The sequence below is a fragment of the Melanerpes formicivorus genome, unplaced genomic scaffold (genome assembly GCF_026170545.1).
Source record: "Melanerpes formicivorus ecotype bairdi unplaced genomic scaffold, bMelFor1.0.p_v2 SCAF_67, whole genome shotgun sequence".
Taxonomy (NCBI): domain Eukaryota; kingdom Metazoa; phylum Chordata; class Aves; order Piciformes; family Picidae; genus Melanerpes; species Melanerpes formicivorus.
This window is the reverse complement of record NW_027142419.1, coordinates 631,997-650,340: the sequence shown is the minus strand read 5'-3', so window position 1 is coordinate 650,340 and position 18,344 is coordinate 631,997. Positions and strand designations below refer to the sequence as shown.

The 18,344-nt window shown below is 54.2% G+C and overlaps 1 protein-coding gene across 1 annotated transcript in view; it reads right to left on the bottom strand.

Moving 5' to 3' along the window:
* IFFO2 (intermediate filament family orphan 2) overlaps positions 1–18,344 on the bottom strand; it is an 85,073-nt gene that overhangs the window by 28,298 nt on the left and 38,431 nt on the right. The window contains exons 2-3 of the mRNA XM_068162727.1: positions 2,985–3,045; positions 1,874–1,969 (exon numbers count right to left, since the gene is read on the bottom strand). Of these exons, the coding sequence (XP_068018828.1) occupies positions 1,874–1,969; positions 2,985–3,045 (157 nt within the window). The remainder of the gene's footprint in view (positions 1–1,873; positions 1,970–2,984; positions 3,046–18,344) is intronic.

The window sequence follows — 18,344 nt, the reverse complement described above, 5'->3', positions numbered from 1 at the left end:
CTCAGGAAAAGTCTCTCTGCAGCCTTCCTGCAGGATCCCTTCAGGTCCTGGCAGGCAGCTCTAAGGTCCCCTCAGAGCCTTCTCCTCTGCAGGCTGAACACCCCCAGCTCTCTCAGCCTGTGCTCACAGCAGAGCTGCTCCAGCCCTTGGACCATCCTGTGCAGATCCACTCTTTGCAGAGCATTCTTGAATACCAAGCCCCCTTTCCAAGGAGAAAGCTTTGGCCTTGGGGTTTTGTTTACTTTCAAATCATTAGAGAGCTCTTTCCCAGCCTTCTCAGGCACCTTGGGGCAAGTTAAAGAGTTTTGGGTCTTCCAAAGACACTGAGAAGAAAGAAGCCTCTGAACACTGCCACACTCCCAACACAACCTTACCAACTGCAGAGGTACCAGCCCTGGGAAAGTGCAGCCTGAGGAGGGATCTCATCCATGCTGATCAATACTCAAAAGGGTGGGTGGTAGGAGGATAGGACCAGTCTTCTCTCAGTGGTGCCCAGGGACAGGACAAGGGCAATGGGCACAGCCTGGACTGCAAGGAGTTCCATTTAAACATGAGGAGGAACTCCTTCCATTGCAGGCTGGTGGAGCCCTGGAGCAGGCTGCTCAGGGAGGTGGTGGAGTCTCCATTTCTGGAGACATTCCCAACCCACCTGGGCATGTTCCTGTGTGACCCTCTCTAGGTGACCCTGCCTTGGCAGGGGGCTTGAACTCTATCTCCAGAGGTCCCTTCCAACTCCTACCCCACTCTGATTCTATCAGCTGCAGGAAAGCAAGAGCCACGTGCCAACGTTTTGCCCCTTCCCTACACTAAATATTTACCCAGAGGGATTCAAACCAAGCTTTCCTTGGGCTCTCTTCTCCTTTAGAGACTTCACAAAGCCCAGAGCACACTTTCTCTCGAGGCTGAGGAGGATGTTTGCACTTCACCACCACCCTTTTTGTACACACAAACACCTCTTTCCCCAGTAGAAAAGTCGTCGTGTGGCGATGCAGCCCTGACAAGCCTCTGCCCCTCACACTCTGCCTCGACCCAAGCAGGCCTGTTTCCCACTCAGCACCAAAAGAAGAGCCAGCTGACTGCTGGCTTGATTCACCCCAACAGATCTAGCAGCCCTGAGAGACTGGGTTTGACACCAGGGAGCAGGTTCTGCACAGAGACAGAATCACAGGAGAAGTAAGCACAGTAGGACAGAGCCATGAGACAGCTGGCAGCAGCACTCCTTCAGTCCTACAGCATGGCACTGCCAACACAGCTGAGCTGGCTAGGTATCTGCAGGAGTGCTGCTCTACCTGGAAGAAAATGATCCAGGCACAGCCCAGCTTTGAAGGGAAGTCAACATCTAACAACAGAGGAGGAAACTCCTGAGAGAATAAGGCCCTTGGAACAAAACAGTGAGGTCAAAGCAGCGCTGCAAACAAAGCCACACTTCAACCAGTGACTCTGGGTGAACCTCCTCAGAGCTTCCAGAAAGGGAGCTGATACCACAGAGCTCATCTTCCTTTTGAAGGGGACTTTCCCAGAGCAGAGTCCCCTCGGTGCTGCACACTGCTGAGCCCTGAGCCCTGACCTGTGAGGTCTCCCCACGGTGCAGGGCTGCGGATCTGGCTGCTGGCTCCTGCCAGCTGTGGAGAACTGGGAAGGGGAGGGAAGAGTCCGGGTCATGGGCTAAGCAGCGAGTCAATGCATCTCTACACAGACCAGACAGGAAGCAGGGGGCAGGGTGATCTGTCTGATGCATTAGGTCAGAAAGGCAGCCAGAATGCTAACTACAAAGCAGCACTCACTAGGACCAGACCCTGTCCATGAATGAAGCCATTTGCATGACACACAAAGGCAGTGGGAGTTGGCCACTCTTGCTCTGCAGCTTACTTACATCACTCATCAGACCCTTAAAGACCACAAGTTCTGCTTTCAGCCTCTCGATCTTCTCATTTAACTCCTCCTGCAGGGCTTCGGCCTCCTGAGCCTCCTGCAAGAGAAAAGCACAGAGGGAACTGAGGGGGTGAGAGGCCAAGGGGGGGCTGAAGCACTGCACCTGAGCAGGGCTGACAGGGCAGGTCACCACCTCCACATGTCACTGCCAGAAACTTCAGCACCTTCCTGCTTCAGCTTCCAAGCAGGAGCACTGCTCTCCAGCACAGGGCAACCCAGGCAGCTGCTCTGCCTAGGAGATGATGAGTGAAACAGCTTCAAATAAGTAGAATGAGTGAATCATTTGGCTTGGAAAAGACCTTTGGGAGCATCCAGGCCAACCATTCTCTAACTCTGCCAAGGCTGGGGCTAAACCATGGCCCTCAGCACCACAGCTCTGTGGCTCTCCAATCTGTGGGGATTCAACCACCCCCCTGGGCAGCCTGCACCAGGGCTTGAAAACCCTTTCAGTGAAGAAGTTTCTTCTCATGTCCAACCTAAACCTCTCTTGGTGCAACCTGAAGCCATTTCCTTTTGTCCTCTCACTTGTCCCTTGGGAAAAGGGCCCAATCCCCACCTCACTCCAAGGAAGAGACTGGATGGGGTGCTTGGTGCCATGGGTTAGTTGATCAGATGGTGTTGGGTGAGAGGTTGGACATTATGATCTCAAAGATCTCTTCCCTCTTCCAACCTGGTCTGGTCTAGACTCATTTCAGGTAGCTATAGAGAGTCAGAACAGAAGGTCTCTCCTCAGCCTCCTTTCCTCCAGGCTCAACACCCCCAGTTCCCTCAGCTGCTCCTCCCCAGCCCTGTTCTCCAGATCCTTCCCCAGCTTTGCTGCCCTTCCCTCGACCTGCTCCAGCCTCTCAATGTCCTTCTTGTAGAGAAGGGCCCAAACCTGAACCCAGGACTCAAGGTGTGGCCTCTACCAGGGGGTCCTGCTGATCCCACTACTGCTGATCCAAGCCAGGCTGCTGGTGGCCTTCTTGGCCACCTGGGCAGACACAATTAAAAGCAGAACAAAAGGTGCAGAGCAAAGCTGAGCCTCTCAGAACACACTCTTCGAGGCTTACCTCTCTCAAGGTTTCTACCATCGACTCCAGGCTCATTCTCCTCGTCAGTTCCTCTTCCCATCTGAAAGAGAAGATTGGCAGGGAAAGGGTTAACTAAAGAAAAGTACATTTCCCCCCTCCTCAAATCCCAAGTCTTCTGCTAGCTGGAGGATGCTGACAGCTCTCTGACATGTAAAGCAGATGGTCCCCCCCCCCCACTTGTACACCCTCCAAGCAGTAAGTCTGCAAGAGCCTAAACCACCACAAAGCTAAACCCACTTCCAATGAGACCTTCTCCCCTGCAATGTTTGGTTGCAAATAAAGTGGGGGGGTGGGGGAATTTTCAGTGCAAAAAGAATCAGCTGAAGGCAACTCCAAATATTCCTCTGTTCAGCCCAATATATTTCTACACTGATGTGCCTTCCACAGTCAAACCCTCAGTAACCTGCATGCCCTTCACTGCAAGGACAGGGAAGTGATTGTCCCCCTGTGCAGAAGGCCTCTTGTTGGACTTTCTGGGTTAGATTTTAGTCTCTTCTTCATATTCAGTGGAGTAAATAAAGAGCTCCAGGCTTGGGGCAGAGTGCCTGGAAGTTGCCCTGCAGAAAAAGACCTGGGGATGTTGGTTGAGAGCAGCTGAAGATGAGCACCCATGTGGCCAGGAAGGCCAGCAGCATTCTAGCCTGGATTAGTACTAATTTGGCCAGCAGGACCAGGGAAGTGATTGTCCCCTTGTACTGGGCAGTGGTGAGGCCACACCAGGTTCAGTTTTGAGCCCCTCACTCCAAGGAGGACATTGAGAGGCTGGAGCAGCTCCAGAGAAAGGCAATGAAGCTGGGGAAGGGTCTGGAGAAGAGTTCTGGTGAGGAGCAGCTGAGGGAACTGGGGGTGTTGAGCCTGGAGAAGAGGAGGTTCAAGGAAGACCTTCTGGCTTTCAACAACTCCCTGAAAGGAGGCTGGAGCCAGGTGGGGTTGGTCTCTACACCCAATGAACAAATGATAGGAGCACAGGAAATGGCCTGAAATTGTGCCAGGGGAGGTTTAGGTTGCACATGAGGAACAATTTCTTTGCTGCAAGAGTGATCAGGCATTGGAACAGGCTGGCCAGGGAGGTGGTGGAGTCCCCATGCCTGGAGGTGCTCAAGCAATGTGTGGCCATGGCACTTGGGGACATGGTTTGGTGGCCATCGTGGGGTTGGGCTGATGGTTGGATGACCTTAGAGAGCTTTTCCAAGCCAAACCATTCCATCAATCTCTGATATTCCACAATCCTCTGCTCCCCCTGAGGCAGCAGACTGAATGCTTAGGTAGTCACTGTGCTCCTCCATCCACCTCTGCACTCCAAGTGCACATGGACCACCAGATGGAAGCAGAACTGGCTTGATGGCTGCACCCAAAGAGTGGCTGTCCATGGCTCCATGTCCCAGTGGAGGCCAGGGACAAGCAGAGTCCCTCAGGGGTCAGTCCTGGCACCAGGCTTGTTCAACATCCCTGTGGGTGCCATGGACAGTGGCACTGAGTGCAGCCTCAGCAGGGCTGCTGATGACACCAAGCTGTGTGGTGCAGCAGACAGCTGGAGGGAAGGGATCCATCCAGAGGGAGCTGGACAGGCTGGAGAGGTGGGCACAAGCCAACCTCAGGAGGTTCAACAAGACCAAGGGCAGGGTCCTGCAGCTGGCTGGAGGCAATCCCAGGCACAAATGCAGGCTGGGCAGGGACTGGCTGGAAAGCAGCCCTGAGGAGAGAGCCTTGGGGGTGCTGGGGGAGGAGAAGCTCACCAGGAGCTCTCAGTGTGCACTTGCAGCCCAGAAAGCCAAGCAGAGCCTGGGCTGCAGCAGGAGAAGTGTGGCCAGCAGGGCAAGGGAGGTGATTCTCCCCCTCTGCTCAGCTCTGGGGAGACCCCACCTGGAGTCCTGCCTCCAGTTCTGGAGCCCCTATTGCAAGAGGGATCTGGAGGTGCTGGAAGGTGTCCAGAGAAGGGCCATGAGGATGAGCAGAGGGCTGGAGCTGCTCTGCTGTGAGGACAGACTGAAGGAGTTGGGGCTGTTCAGTCTGGAGAAGAGAAGGCTCCCAGGTGACCTCATTGTGGCCTTCCAGGAGCTGAAGGGGGCTACAGGAGGGCTGGGGAGGGACTGCTCAGGATCTCAGGCAGTGATAGGACTAGGGGGAATGGAATGAAGCTGGAGGTGGGGAGATTGAGGCTGGAGGGGAGGAGGAAGTTCTTCCCCATGAGAGTGGTGAAGCCCTGGAATGGGTTGTGCAGGGAGGTGGTTGAGGCCCCAGCCCTGGAGGTGTTTAAGCCCAGGCTGGCTGAGGCTCTGGGCAGCCTGATCTAGTGTGAGGTGTCCCTGCCCATGGCAGGGGGGTTGGAACTGGCTGATCCTTGTGGTCCCTTCCAACCCTGACTGATACTATGAGTCCCACCAGCTGAGATGGAAACCAGGGGCATTGCAGCAGCAACAGAGGCAGCTCCTGCAGTCTGCTGTCTTCAGAGCTACCCCAATGGGTTACATCTTAATGCAGCAGCAGCAGCAGCTCTGAGGAGAGAGCAGTGCCAGGAGGATGCTCTGGTCCCAGCTGCCTTTCATCCTGCTCCTGTGCTGCAAGAACATCCAAGGGAAGTGTGGGAACTCAGCAGGTTTGATTTATGCAGGCAGGTCTGCTGTGCCCTTTCAGTATTTACAAGCAACACTGCCAAGCAGGCTGAGAAATATTTAGGCTGACATTTGTATTTGCCACCAAATGTTTTGAGCTTTCCTTTCCATCCCCTAGCTGGGGGGGGGGGGTGGTTGTTTTTTTTTTTCCACCCCCAATTACATTTCCTGCTCTAAAAATAGCAGCTCCAGTGTGGGGATTTTTCATCTGAGGAGTCAAAACACAAGGTGAAATGAATTCAGGCAATCAATTAGCCTTGCAGCCTGGAAGATGCTCTCCTTCTGTTACAAGGAGGAGGGCTGCATGGATTTAATCACTCTAACCACCTTCCTCCCTCCCCTGCTCAGGCCCCAGCAGATGGATGGAAGTCAAGCAGACAGTGCAAAAATTGATATGCTGCAGCTCCAGGGTTTGAACTGTTGAAAGGAGAAATGCTGCCTTGTGCTCTGGCATGAGACTGAACGCAGCCAAGTGCTGGGTTCTGGCCACAGCAACCCCAGGCAGTGCTACAGGCTGGGGACAGAGTGGCTGAGAGCAGCCAGGCAGAGAGGGACCTGGGGGTAGTGGTTGACAGCAGCTGAACAGGAGCAAGCAGTGTGCCCAGGGGGCCAAGAGGACCAAGGGCATCCTGGCCTGCATCAGGAAGAGTGTGGCCAGCAGGAGCAGGGAAGTCCTTGTGCCCTGTGCTCAGCACTGCTCAGGCCACACCTGGAGTCCTGTGTCCAGTTCTGGGCTCCTCAGATTAGGAAAGAGGTTGAGCTGCTGGAAGGTGTCCAGAGAAGGGCAAGAAAGCTGGGGAGGGGTCTGGAGCACAGCCCTGGGAGGAGAGGCTGAGGGAGCTGGGGTTGCTTAGCCTGGAGAAGAGGAGGCTCAGGGGAGACCTTCTTGCTCTCTCCAACTCCCTGCAGGGAGGTTGGAGCCAGGTGGGGGTTGGTCTCTTCTCCCAGGCAGGCACCCAGCCCCAGAACAAGAGGACACAGTCTCAAGCTGTGCCAGGGGAGGTTTAGGCTGGAGGTGAGGAAGAAGTTCTACACAGAGAGAGAGATTGCCCATTGGAATGTGCTGCCCAGGGAGGTGGTGGAGTCTCCATCCCTGGAGGTGTTCAGGAGGAGACTTGATGGGGTGCTTGGTGCCGTGGGTTAGCTGTTTGGGTGGGTTGGATTGGCTGATGGGTTGGACATGATGATCTTGAAGGTCTCTTCCAACCTGGTCTGGTCTATTCTATTCTATTCTATTCTATTCTATTCTATTCTATTCTATTCTATTCAGGGTGCCCTGCTAGAGCTTTGCATCCCCCTTCTGCAAAGAAAGGACTGAAGAAGGGATGGATTCCTTTTGCTGCTGCTGCTGTTGGAAGATGTAGCTGAGTGTTTTTGCTGCCTCTGCCAAAAAGCCAGCAGCAAGGACTCAAGATTCCTTCCCCCTCCCCTCCAGCACTTCAGCCACTCTGGGCAGCTGCCAGAATGACACATCTCAAAGTCTGCTCAGTCTAACCCTTCCTCCTTCACCCTGCAGAAATTCCAAGAGTTCCAATTTCTTTGCTCTCTGCCAGGTTTTTTTTTCCATGCAGAGCACAGGAGATCTGCAGCCCCAAATTCCCTTCTGTCAAAGCCAGAAGAGGAAGAGGATGGCTCCTGTCTCACTCACACACACACACATCCTCCTCAGCATCTCTGTGTTCCTCTCACAGTATCACAGAATCACCAACATTACAAGAGACCTCAAAGATCATAAAGTCCAACCTGGCACCACAGACCTCATAACTAAACCATGGCACCAAGTGCCACGTCCAAGCCCCTCTTGAACACCTCCAGTGATGGTGACTCCACCACCTCCCTGGGCAGCACATCCCAATGGCCAATCTCTTTCTCTGTGAAGAATTTGTTCTTAACATCCAGTCTGAAACTCCCCTGGCACAGCTTGAGACTGTGTCCTCTTGTTCTGGTGCTGGGTGCCAGGGAGAAGAGACCAACCCCCACCTGGCTGCAACCTCCCTTCAGGGAGTTGGAGAGAGCAAGAAGGTCTCCCCTGAGCCTCCTCTTCTCCAGGCTAAGCAACCCCAGCTCCCTCAGCCTCTCCTCACAGGGCTGTGCTCCAGACCCCTCCCCAGCTTTCTTGCCCTTCTCTGGACACCTTCCAGCAGCTCATCCTCTTTCCTGACCTGAGGAGCCCAGAACTGGACACAGGACTCCAGGTGTGGCCTAAGCAGTGCTGAGCACAGGGCACAAGGACTTCCCTGCTCCTGCTGGCCACACTCTTCCTGATGCAGGCCAGGATGCCCTTGGCCTTCTTGGCCACCTGGGCACACTGCTGGCTCATGTTCAGCCTACTGTCAATCAGAACCTCCAGGTCCCTTTGTGTTTGGCAGCTCTCACCCACTCTGCCCCCATCCTGTAGCTCTGCCTGGGGCTGTTGTGGCCAAATGCAGCCCCTGGCACTTGGATTTGTTGAATGCCATCTCCGTGGTAGGAACAATAAAACAACCAGGTACTTTTGGCCCAAGAAGCCCACACCTAACCAGGAGCACCCTGGCCTGACAACAAGGGTCCTGCTCACCACTGATATCCTATTCTCAGCCTCACAGCAGATTCTTCCCCCCCTCCACCAAGCTGATTAACCTCCTTTACCAGCTCAAAATGCCAATCTTACTTTCTCTTCTCACATCTAAACCTTAACTTTCTCCTAATATAAACCCCCAGAGGCTATTTGTAGTGAGGAGAGGGATGGGAAGGTGGAGGATGACAATGGAGCAGGGGATTAATGCTCCCTTTAAACTTCCCAGGCAGTGAGACAATAGGGCAGATGGCTCATTCATGCCATCATCCTCCAGCCTTGGAGAGGAACCTTGGCAGCTCTGCTGCCACACTGACTCAGTAAGGGCTCAGCATCACTGACAAGCTGCTCAATCATGGCTCTGGCATCTTGAATATTCAACAGACTCTGAATTATTCTCCCAGTAATCAATACTTTCCCCTTCAGTAAGCACTGAAGGCTTAAGTCTTCCCCAAGTCCTAACCCCAGATGCCCTCTGCTGCTTTGCAAGCAGAAGCAGTGAGGCCACCTCTGTGTGCAGGACCAAAGCCTGGATGCTCCCTTCATAGAGGCACAGAACTGCTGGAAAAGCTCTCTAAGGTCACTGAGTCCAAGCACCAGCCCAACACCCCCAAGGCCATTAAACCACGTCCCACACTGGCATGGCCACGCATTGCTTGAACACCTCCAGGGATGGGGACTCCACCACCTCCCTGAGCAGCCTGTGCCAATGCCTGACCCCTCCTGCAGCAAAGAAATTGTTCCTCAAGTCTAAACTCAATCTCTCCTGGCACAATTCCAGGCCATTTCCTCTCACTCTATCAGCTGATGCTAGGGAGAAGAGCCCAACCCCCACCTGGCTCCAGCCTCCTTTCAGAAAGCCAGAAGGTCTCCCTTCAACCTCCTCTTCTCCAGACTAAACAACCCCAGTTCCCTCAGCTGCCCCTCACCAGACCTCTTCTCCAGAGCCTTCACCAGTCTTGCTGCCCCTCATGGCAAGGAGGAGGGAAGCACCACCTGAGTAACCACCACCACAGCACAGAGCTGAGGGAAGAGGTCACTCCTCAGCTGCATGACCACAGCAGAAGTGGCAGCAGGGAGGATGAGGACAGCAATACCCAAAAGGCCTTCAGCAACCTGGTCTAGAGGGAGGTGTCTTCTGCCCATGGAGGGGGGTTGGAAGTGGAGGGGCTTTAAGATCCCTTCCAACCCAAATCATTCTATGAATAGAGTAGAGTAGAGTAGAGTAGAGTAGAGTAGAGTAGGGTATAGTAGAGTAGAGTAGAGTAAGGTAGAGTAGAGTAGAGTAGGGTAGAGCAGAGTAGAGTAGAGTAGAGTAGGGTAGAGCAGAGTAGAGTAGAGTAGAGTAGAATAGAATAGAATAGACCAGGTTGGAAAAGACCTCAGAGCTCATCAAGTCCAACCTATCCCCCAGCACCATCTGATCAACTCAACCATGGCACCAAGTGCCTCAGCCAGGCTCTTCCTAAACACCTCCAGGGATGGGGACTCCACCACCTCCCTGGGCAGCACATTCCCATGGCCAATCTCTCTCTCTGGGAAGAACTTTCTCCTCACATCCAGCCTAAACTTCCCCTGGCACAGCTTGAGACTGTGTCCTCTTGTTCTGGGGCTGGCTGCCTGCGTGGCAGAAGAGACCAACCCCCACCTGGCTACAACCTCCCTTCAGGGAGTTTCAGAGAGCAAGAAGGTCTCCCCTGAGCCTCTTCTTCTCCAGGCTAAGCAACCCCAGCTCCCTCAGCCTCTCCTCCCAGGGCTGTGCTCCAGACCCCTCCCCAGCTTTCTTGCCCTTCTCTGGACACCTTCCAGCAGCTCAACCTCTTTCCTTACCTGAGGAGCCCAGAACTGGACACAGGACTCCAGGTGTGGCCTCAGCAGTGCTGAGCACAGGGCACAAGGACTTCCCTGCTCCTGCTGGCCACACTCTTCCTGCTGCAGGCCAGGATGCCCTTGGCCTTCTTGGCCACCTGGGCACACTACTGGCTCCTGTTCAGCTGCTGTCACCCACTACCCTCAGGTCCCTTTCTGCCTGGCTGCTCTCAGCCACTCTGCCCCCAGCCTGTAGCTCTGCCTGGGGTTGTTGTGGCCAATGTGCAGAACCTGGCACTTGGATGTGTTAACAAACCAGGGAATGAAAAACCAGCTTCACATACATGCTGCAGGATATTAACTCCCCAGCTGCTCCTGCTGCTCTCCAAGGCACTTCCTCCTTGGCTCAGATGCAGCCATTCCTGTGCTTTCCAGCTGCATCCAGGACAAAAAAAAGGAATCCCATCTTTTTCCTGACCCAGAAAAGCAGAAGTTGGCATCCTAAGGCACCTCAGGGTTTCTTAATGCAGTTTCAGTTATTTCTTATTAAAACCACCCAGCAATATGAAGTCCAAATCTCCCCAAGCTCTTTTCATATATTCATAGAGTGCTGAGGGTTGGAAGGGACCTCCAGAGAGGATTGAGTCCAACCCATCCCCCTGCAAAGCAGGACCACCGAGGGCAGGTCACACAGGGAGGCCTCCAGGCAGGTTTTGAACATCCTGGTCTGCATCAGGAAGAGTGTGGCCAGCAGGAGCAGGGAAGTCCTTGTGCCCTGTGCTCAGCACTGCTCAGGCCACACCTGGAGTCCTGTGTCCAGCTCTGGGCTCCTCAGGTTAGGAAAGAGGTTGAGCTGCTGGAAGGTGTCCAGAGAAGGGCAAGAAAGCTGGGGAGGGGTCTGGAGCACAGCCCTGTGAGGAGAGGCTGAGGGAGCTGGGGTTGCTTAGCCTGGAGAAGAGGAGGCTCAGGGGAGACCTTCTTGCTCTCTACAACTCCCTGCAGTGAGGTTGGAGCCAGGTGGGGGTTGGTCTCTTCTGCCAGGCAGGCACCCAGCACCAGAACAAGAGGACACAGTCTCAAGCTGTGCCAGGGGAGGTTTAGGCTGGAGGTGAGGAAAAAGTTCTTCATTGAGAGAGAGATTTACCATTGGAATGTGCTGCCCAGGGAGGTGGTGGAGTCCCCATCCTTGGAGGTGTTCAAGAGGGGCTTGGCTGTGGCATTGGAGCCATGGTTTAGTTGTCAGGAGGTGCTGGGTGACAGCTTGGACTTGCTGATCTCTGAGGTCTTTTCCAACCTTATTGATTCTATCATCTCTAGAGGCTGCACAACCTCACCTTCCAGGGATGCTTTAGATCCAACCACCACCTCCCCACCCCCCATCTGAAGGGCTGGTCTGAATTCTTGAAGCTGATGGGATCTCCTCTGCCTTTCCCCCAGATGTGACGCACAGCATTCCAGCTGCATTCAGTCACTGCAGCTTCGGGCCCCAAGCTGCTTCTGCAGTCATGGTCTGACATAGCTTAGAGGAGAACAAAGGCTGCTGGCTCTCTTGAAAGGCTCCAGCTACATTGCAAGGATGTTAGACAAACAAAACCCAGAGCAGTCAGCTAGGATTAACATTGCTTAAAGCTGTGTTCTTGTAAAGCTGAGTCACAGCACAAACTGTGTGCTTCCTTTGAAACTGAGAGAGCAAGCCACCAGTCCACAGAGCCTGACATCATCTCCTGCACCTATGAGAGCCTGTGGAGGACTCTCAAGAACTGGATGATGCCTGTGAAAAGCTTCTCCAAGCCTTAACATCCATGAAATGAACCTGAGCCACCTGCAATCACTGAATGCCAGGTTGGAAGGGGCCTCGAGGATCATCTGGTCCAACCTTTGTAGAATCATAGAGAGGGCTGGGTTGGAATGGACCTTAACAAGGCCAAGTGCCAGGTGCTGCACTTTGGCCACAACAACCCCAGGCAGTGCTACAGGCTGGGGGCAGAGTGGCTGAGAGCAGCCAGGCAGAAAGGGACCTGGGGGGAGTGGTTGATAGTAGGCTGAACATGAGCCAGCAGTGTGCCCAGGTGGCCAAGAAGGCCAAGGGCATCCTGGCCTGCAGTGTGGCCAGCAGGAGCAGGGAAGTCCTTGTGCCCTGTGCTCAGCACTGCTTAGGCCACACCTGGAGTCCTGTGTCCAGTTCTGGGCTCCTCAGGTTAGGACAGAGGTTGAGCTGCTGGAAGGTGTCCAGAGAAGGGCAAGAAAGCTGGGGAGGGGTCTGGAGCACAGCCCTGGGAGGAGAGGCTGAGGGAGCTGGGGTTGCTTAGCCTGGAGAAGAGGAGGCTCAGGGGAGACCTTCTTGCCCTCTCCAACTCCCTGCAGTGAGGTTGGAGCCAGGTGGGGGTTGGTCCAGGATCACCTAGGGCAGGTCACACATCTAGAGGGGTCCTGAAAGCCTCCAGAGGAGGAGGCTCCACAACCACTCTGGGCAGCCCGCTCCAGCACCCTCCCACCAAACGAGTTCTCCCTCACCTTGAGGTGGAGCTTCCTGCTTCCCAAAAGCTTGTACCCCTTGTTCCTTGCCCCATTACTGGTTTTTCTTGCATGCTAAGTCACCCCTGTCCCATCCTTTGGCACGAGATGCACCCAGCCTTGCTCATCCCTGGGCCGTCAGGCTGCCTCCGCAGACGTCCCACGCCTGCGAGGAGCTCGGTGCAAACGCCCATCGCCGGGCAGCACCAAGCAATGACACGTCCAGCTCTGCCTGGGATGGTTGGAGACACCTTTTTGGTGCTGCTGCTGCTCCTTTGTGGCAGCTTGGTGGGATCCCTTTGACGCCCAGAGGTTGTTTACAGGAACTCCAAGAGGGTGAAGCTGGCAGGAGATGCAAGGCTGAACGTGCGGCGGCCGAGAGCCGCCTTGAGTCACGCCGCCTGAATCACCCTCCTCACACACACACACACACCCCTGGCACCGTGGGGCTGCAGGAACATGCCCACTAATCCCTTCTCCAACACCTAGATAATAGCTCTCACCATTACAGCTTAGAACTCTGCCCTCTGTCACAGGGCTGGTTTCACTCCAAGGCACTTAACGGCTCCTCAGATCTGCACACCTTCCCTGCCCACGCCAAGCAGCCTCAGCCCTGCAGGGGCAGAGCCATCGAACCTGGGCAGGGCCTGCTGCTGGGGAGGAGCATGCTGAGGTGGATTGAGATAAGGCTACAGGCTGGAGAACAGCCAGGAAGAAAGGGATCTGGAGGGTACTGGTCGATAGTAGGCTGAACATGAGCCAGCAGTGTGCCCAGGTGGCCAAGAAGGCCAAGGGCATCCTGGCCTGCAGCAGGAAGAGTGTGGTCAAGCAGCAGCAGGGAAGTCCTTGTGCCCTGTGCTCAGCACTGCTGAGGCCACACCTGGAGTCCTGTGTCCAGTTCTGGGCTCCTGTGATGGTTTAACTCATCTACATCATCAAAAGCTCAAACTGAGCTCAAGTGAGGAGCTCAGTTTAAGAAGGACATTGAGAGACTTGAAGATGTCCAGGGAAGGGCAAGAAAGCTGGGGAGGGGTCTGGAGCACAGCCCTGGGAGGAGAGGCTGAGGGAGCTGGGGTTGCTTAGCCTGGAGAAGAGGAGGCTCAGGGGAGACCTTCTTGCTCTCTCCAACTCCCTGAAGGGAGGTTGGAACCAGGTGGGGGTTGGTCTCTTCTCCCAGGCAGGCACCCAGCACCAGAACAAGAGGACACAGTCTCAAGCTGTGCCATGGGAGGTTTAGGCTGGAGGTGAGGAAGAAGTTCTTCCCAGCAAGAGAGATTGGCCATTGGGATATGCTGCCCAGGGAGGTGGTGGAGTCCCCATCCCTGGAGGTGTTCAGGAAGAGCCTGGCTGAGGCACTTGGTGCCATGGTTGAGTTGATCAGATGGTGTTGGGTGAGAGGTTGGACTTGATGATCTCAAAGGTCTTTTCCAACCTGGTTAATTCTATTCTATTCTATTCTATTCTATTCTATTCTATTCTATTCTATTCTATTCTATTCTATTCTATTCTATTCTATTCTATTCTATTCTATTCTATCCTATCCTATCCTATTCTATCCTATCCTATTCTATCCTATCCTATTCTATCCTATTCTATCCTATCCTATCCTATCCTAAGGAAGCACAGGATCCTAGGATGGTTTGGGTGGGAAGGGACCTTTGAGATCAGCCAGTTCCAACCCCTCTGCCATGGGCAGAGACACCTCCCACCAACCCAGGTTGCTCAAGGCTTTGAACACCTCCAGGGAGGAGACATCCATGACCTCCCTGGGCAACCTGTTCCAGTGTCTCACCACCCTCACTGGAAAGAATTTCTTCCTCATCTCCAGTCTGAATTCCCCTCATTCTGTCACTACAAACCCTTGTAAAATGTCCCTCCCCAGCTTTCTTGCAGGCCCCCTTCAGAAACTGGAAGGCTGCTCTAGGGGCTCCCTGGAGCCTTCTCTTCTCCAGGCTGAGCAGCCCCAACTCTCAGCCCTGTCCTCACAGCCCCAACTCTCAGCCCTGTCCTCACAGCAGGACTCCATGCTATGGCTGCTTTGGATAAGGAAGCATAGAATCCCAGAATGCTTTGGACCAGAAGGCATCTCTGAGATCATCTAGTTCCATCCTCCTGCCATGGGCAGGGACACCTCCTACTCGACCAGGTTGCTCAAGGTCCCATCCAACCTGGCTGTGAAGAGGGGTAATGGCTTCAAACTGGAAGAAGCTGGATTGAGATCAGGCTGAAATTCTCCCCCATGAGGGTGGTCAGGCACTGGAACAGGTTGCCCAGAGAAGCTGCAAGCCTGGAAATGTCCAAAGCCAGGCTGGAAGAGGCCTTGAGCAACCTGATCCAGTAGGAAGTATCCCTGCCTATGGCAGGGGGCTGCAACTAGATGATCTTTAAGGTCTCTTCCAGCCCAAACCATGCTAGGATTCCATGACTTCATTTTAAAGGACCTCTATGAAGCTTTCTCTGTTTTGTTAAGCAAAAACCAACCAGAGACCAGGCACCATTCATTCCCTCTGCTTTTAGAATCCTTGCCTTAGAGATCATTTCCCTACCCAGCCCTCATTTAACACTAAATTAGATCCCAGGTTGCATTAAGCAATTAGCTTGCTCACAAACACTGCCTCTTGTTTTATCTGGGCACTGCTAAGATGGCTCTAACCCAGGGATCCTTCCAGGTTATCCCAAGCACAACCCATTTGGATCCCTGGCTTCTCAATGGAGCTAATTAAATGCCAGTGGATGGGCCTCCATGTGAGATGGTTTAATTTAATGTGAATGATTCCATTAAAGCCTGGCTGCAACACAGCAGCAACAGCACTCCTGAGGGAAGCCATGCCTGTGGCCTGTTGCAAACAGCATCCTCTCCCCATGGCCTCTCTTTGCTACAAGTCAGACATTGCAGCATCCAATTTCCCACAGCAGAGAGATTGGAGGAGTTTGCACCCTTGAAGCTCCAGCAAGGCTCTGGAGGATAATGGTTAAGGATCCCTGCAGCAGAGCTGACAGGTTGCATGGGGTTGGAAGAGGCACTCAAAGGTCATCTTGTCCAAGCCTCCCAGTCAGCAGGGACACCTCCAACTGGGTCAGGCTGCCCAGGGCCACATCAAGTCTCATCTTGAATGTCTCCAAGGAGGTGGCATCAGCCACCTCCCTGGGCAACCTGTTTCAGTGCCTCCCCATCCTCCCTGCAAATCTGCCCTCCTCAAGCTTCAATCCATTGCCCCTCATCCTATCACTCCCAGCCCTTGCCCAAAGTCCCTCCCCAGCTCTCCTGTAACCCCCTTCAGGTACTGGAAGGCTCTTCTAAGGTCTCTATGGAACCTTCTCTTCTCCAGGCTGAACAGCCCCAGTGTTCAGCCTGTCCCCACAGCAGAGGTTCTCCAGCCCTCTGCTCATCCTTGTGGCCTCCTCTGGATCCACTCCAGCAGTTCCATGTCTCACACACAGAATCACCAAGGTTGGAAGAGACCTCAAAGATCACCAAGTCCAACCTGTCACCACAGCCCTCATGCCTAAACCATGGCACCAAGTGCCACATCCAATCCCCTCTTGAACACCTCCAGGCACAGGGACTCCACCACCTCCCTGGGCAGCACATCCCAATGACGAATGACTCGCTCGATGAAGAACTTCCTCCTCACTTCGAGTCTAAACCTCTCCTGGCACAGCTTGAGACTGTGTCCTCTTGTTCTGCTGCTGGTTGCCTGCCTGGGAGAAGAGACCAACCCCCACCTGGCTCCAACCTCCCTTCAGGGAGTTGGAGAGAGCAAGAAGGTCTCCCCTGAGCCTCCTCTTCTCCAGGCTAAGCAACCCCAGCTCCCTCAGCCTCTCTTTGTAGGGCTTCTGCTCAAGGCCTCTCCCCAGCTTTGTTGCCCTTCTCTGGACACCTTCCAGTGTCTCAATGTCCTTCTTAAACTGAGGGGCCCAGAACTGGACACAGGACTCAAGCTGTGGCCTCAGCAGTGCTGAGCACAGGGCACAAGGACTTCCCTGCTCCTGCTGGCCACACTATTCCTAATGCAGGCCAGGATGCCATTGGCCCTCTTGGCCACCTGGGCACACTGCTGGCTCATATTCAGGCGGCTGTCAATCAGCACCCCCAGGTCCCTCTCTGTTTGGCAGCTCTCAGCCACTCTGACCCCAGCCTGTAGCTCTGCCTGGGATTGCTGTAGCCAGAGTGCAGCCCCTGGCACTTGGACTTGTTGAATGCCATCCCATTGGCCTCTGCCCATCTGTCCAGTTGGTCAAGATCCCTCTGCAGAGCCTTTCTACCCTCTCACTGACCAACATCTGCTCCTAACTTGGTGTCATCTGCACACTTGCTGATGACTGACTCGACCCCCTCATCCAGATCATCAATGAAGATGTTAAAGAGCACAGGGCCCAGCACTGATCCCTGGGGCACACCACTGGTGCCTGGCTGCCAGCTGGCTGTGGCACCATTCCCCACCACTCTCAGGGCTCAGCCTCCAGCCAGTTCCTAACCCAGCACAGAGTGCTGTGGTCCAAGCCTCGAGCTGACAGCTTAGCCAGCAGTTTGCTAGGGGGGACGGTGTCAAAGGCCTTGCTGAAGTCCAGGTAGAACTCATCCACAGCCTGCCCCACATCCACCAGACAGGTCCTGGAGCTGGACACAATACTCCAAGTGCACAACATTCCAAGTGCACTGTGATGACTTCACCATTTCATTACAAAGCAGAGGTTAACATCCAAGCCCTCTTCCAGACTTGGGCTCTACACAAACCAGCAGCCAGACCCTTTGATCAGCAGCAATTCCTTGGGGAGAGAATCACTAAAAGGCCTTACTATAATAAGGGGGGGGAAAAAAAAACAACCCAACCACCCCAACATGGTGTAATTATCCCTCCCCATTCCATTCACCTGGAAAGATGCTCCAGCCTGTTCCTGGAACCACAAGAAGAAGAAGAAGAAGAAAATCATCTGCAAGTCGCTTTGTGTTTTGTCCCTGACCACGGCGAGGCGTTCAAACAGCAGCCAGGCATAATGGGCACAGGAGCTCAACCACTGCAAGCAGAAGCAACCACCAAGCCCTGCCTTCCCTTCAGACAGAAAATGAGGGTGCTTTCATACCTGAGGAGAACCCACATCTAATTGTGCAACATTCCCAACAACAACAACATGAAACACACTGGAAGCTACACAGCTACGAGTCAGACTCTCCTCGCCTGACTTCTTCCTCCACCAAACAAAAGGCCACTTCTCACTCCTGGGTGTCTGCAGCCAGGCTTTGGAGCTCTCTCTTTTGTACCTGCACCCAGCCCCAAACAGGGAACAGTGTGGTCAAGTAAGAGCAGGGAAGTCATTCTGCCCCTGTGCTCAGCACTGCTTAGGCCACACCTGGAGTCCTGTGTCCAGTTCTGGGCTCCTCAGTTTAAGAAAGACATTGAGAGATTTGAAGGTGTCCAGAGAAGGGCAAGAAAGCTGGGGAGGGGTCTGGAGCACAGCCCTGGGAGGAGAGGCTGAGGGAGCTGGCGTTGCTTAGCCTGGAGAAGAGGAGGCTCAGGGGAGACCTTCTTGCTCTCTCCAACTCCCTGCAGGGAGGTTGGAGCCAGGTGGGGGTTGGTCTCTTCTCCCAGGCAGGCACCCAGCACCAGAACAAGAGGACACAGTCTCAAGCTGTGACAGGGGAGGTTCAGGCTGGAGGTGAAGAAGAAGTTCTTTCCTGAATGAGAGATTGGCCCTTGGGATGTGCTGCCCAGGGAGGTGGTGGAGTCCCCATCCCTGGAGGTGTTTAGGAAGAGCCTGGCTGAGGCACTTGGTGCCATGGTTTAGTTGATCAGATGGTGCTGGGTGATAGGTTGGACTTGATGATCTCTGAGGTCTTTTCCAACCTGG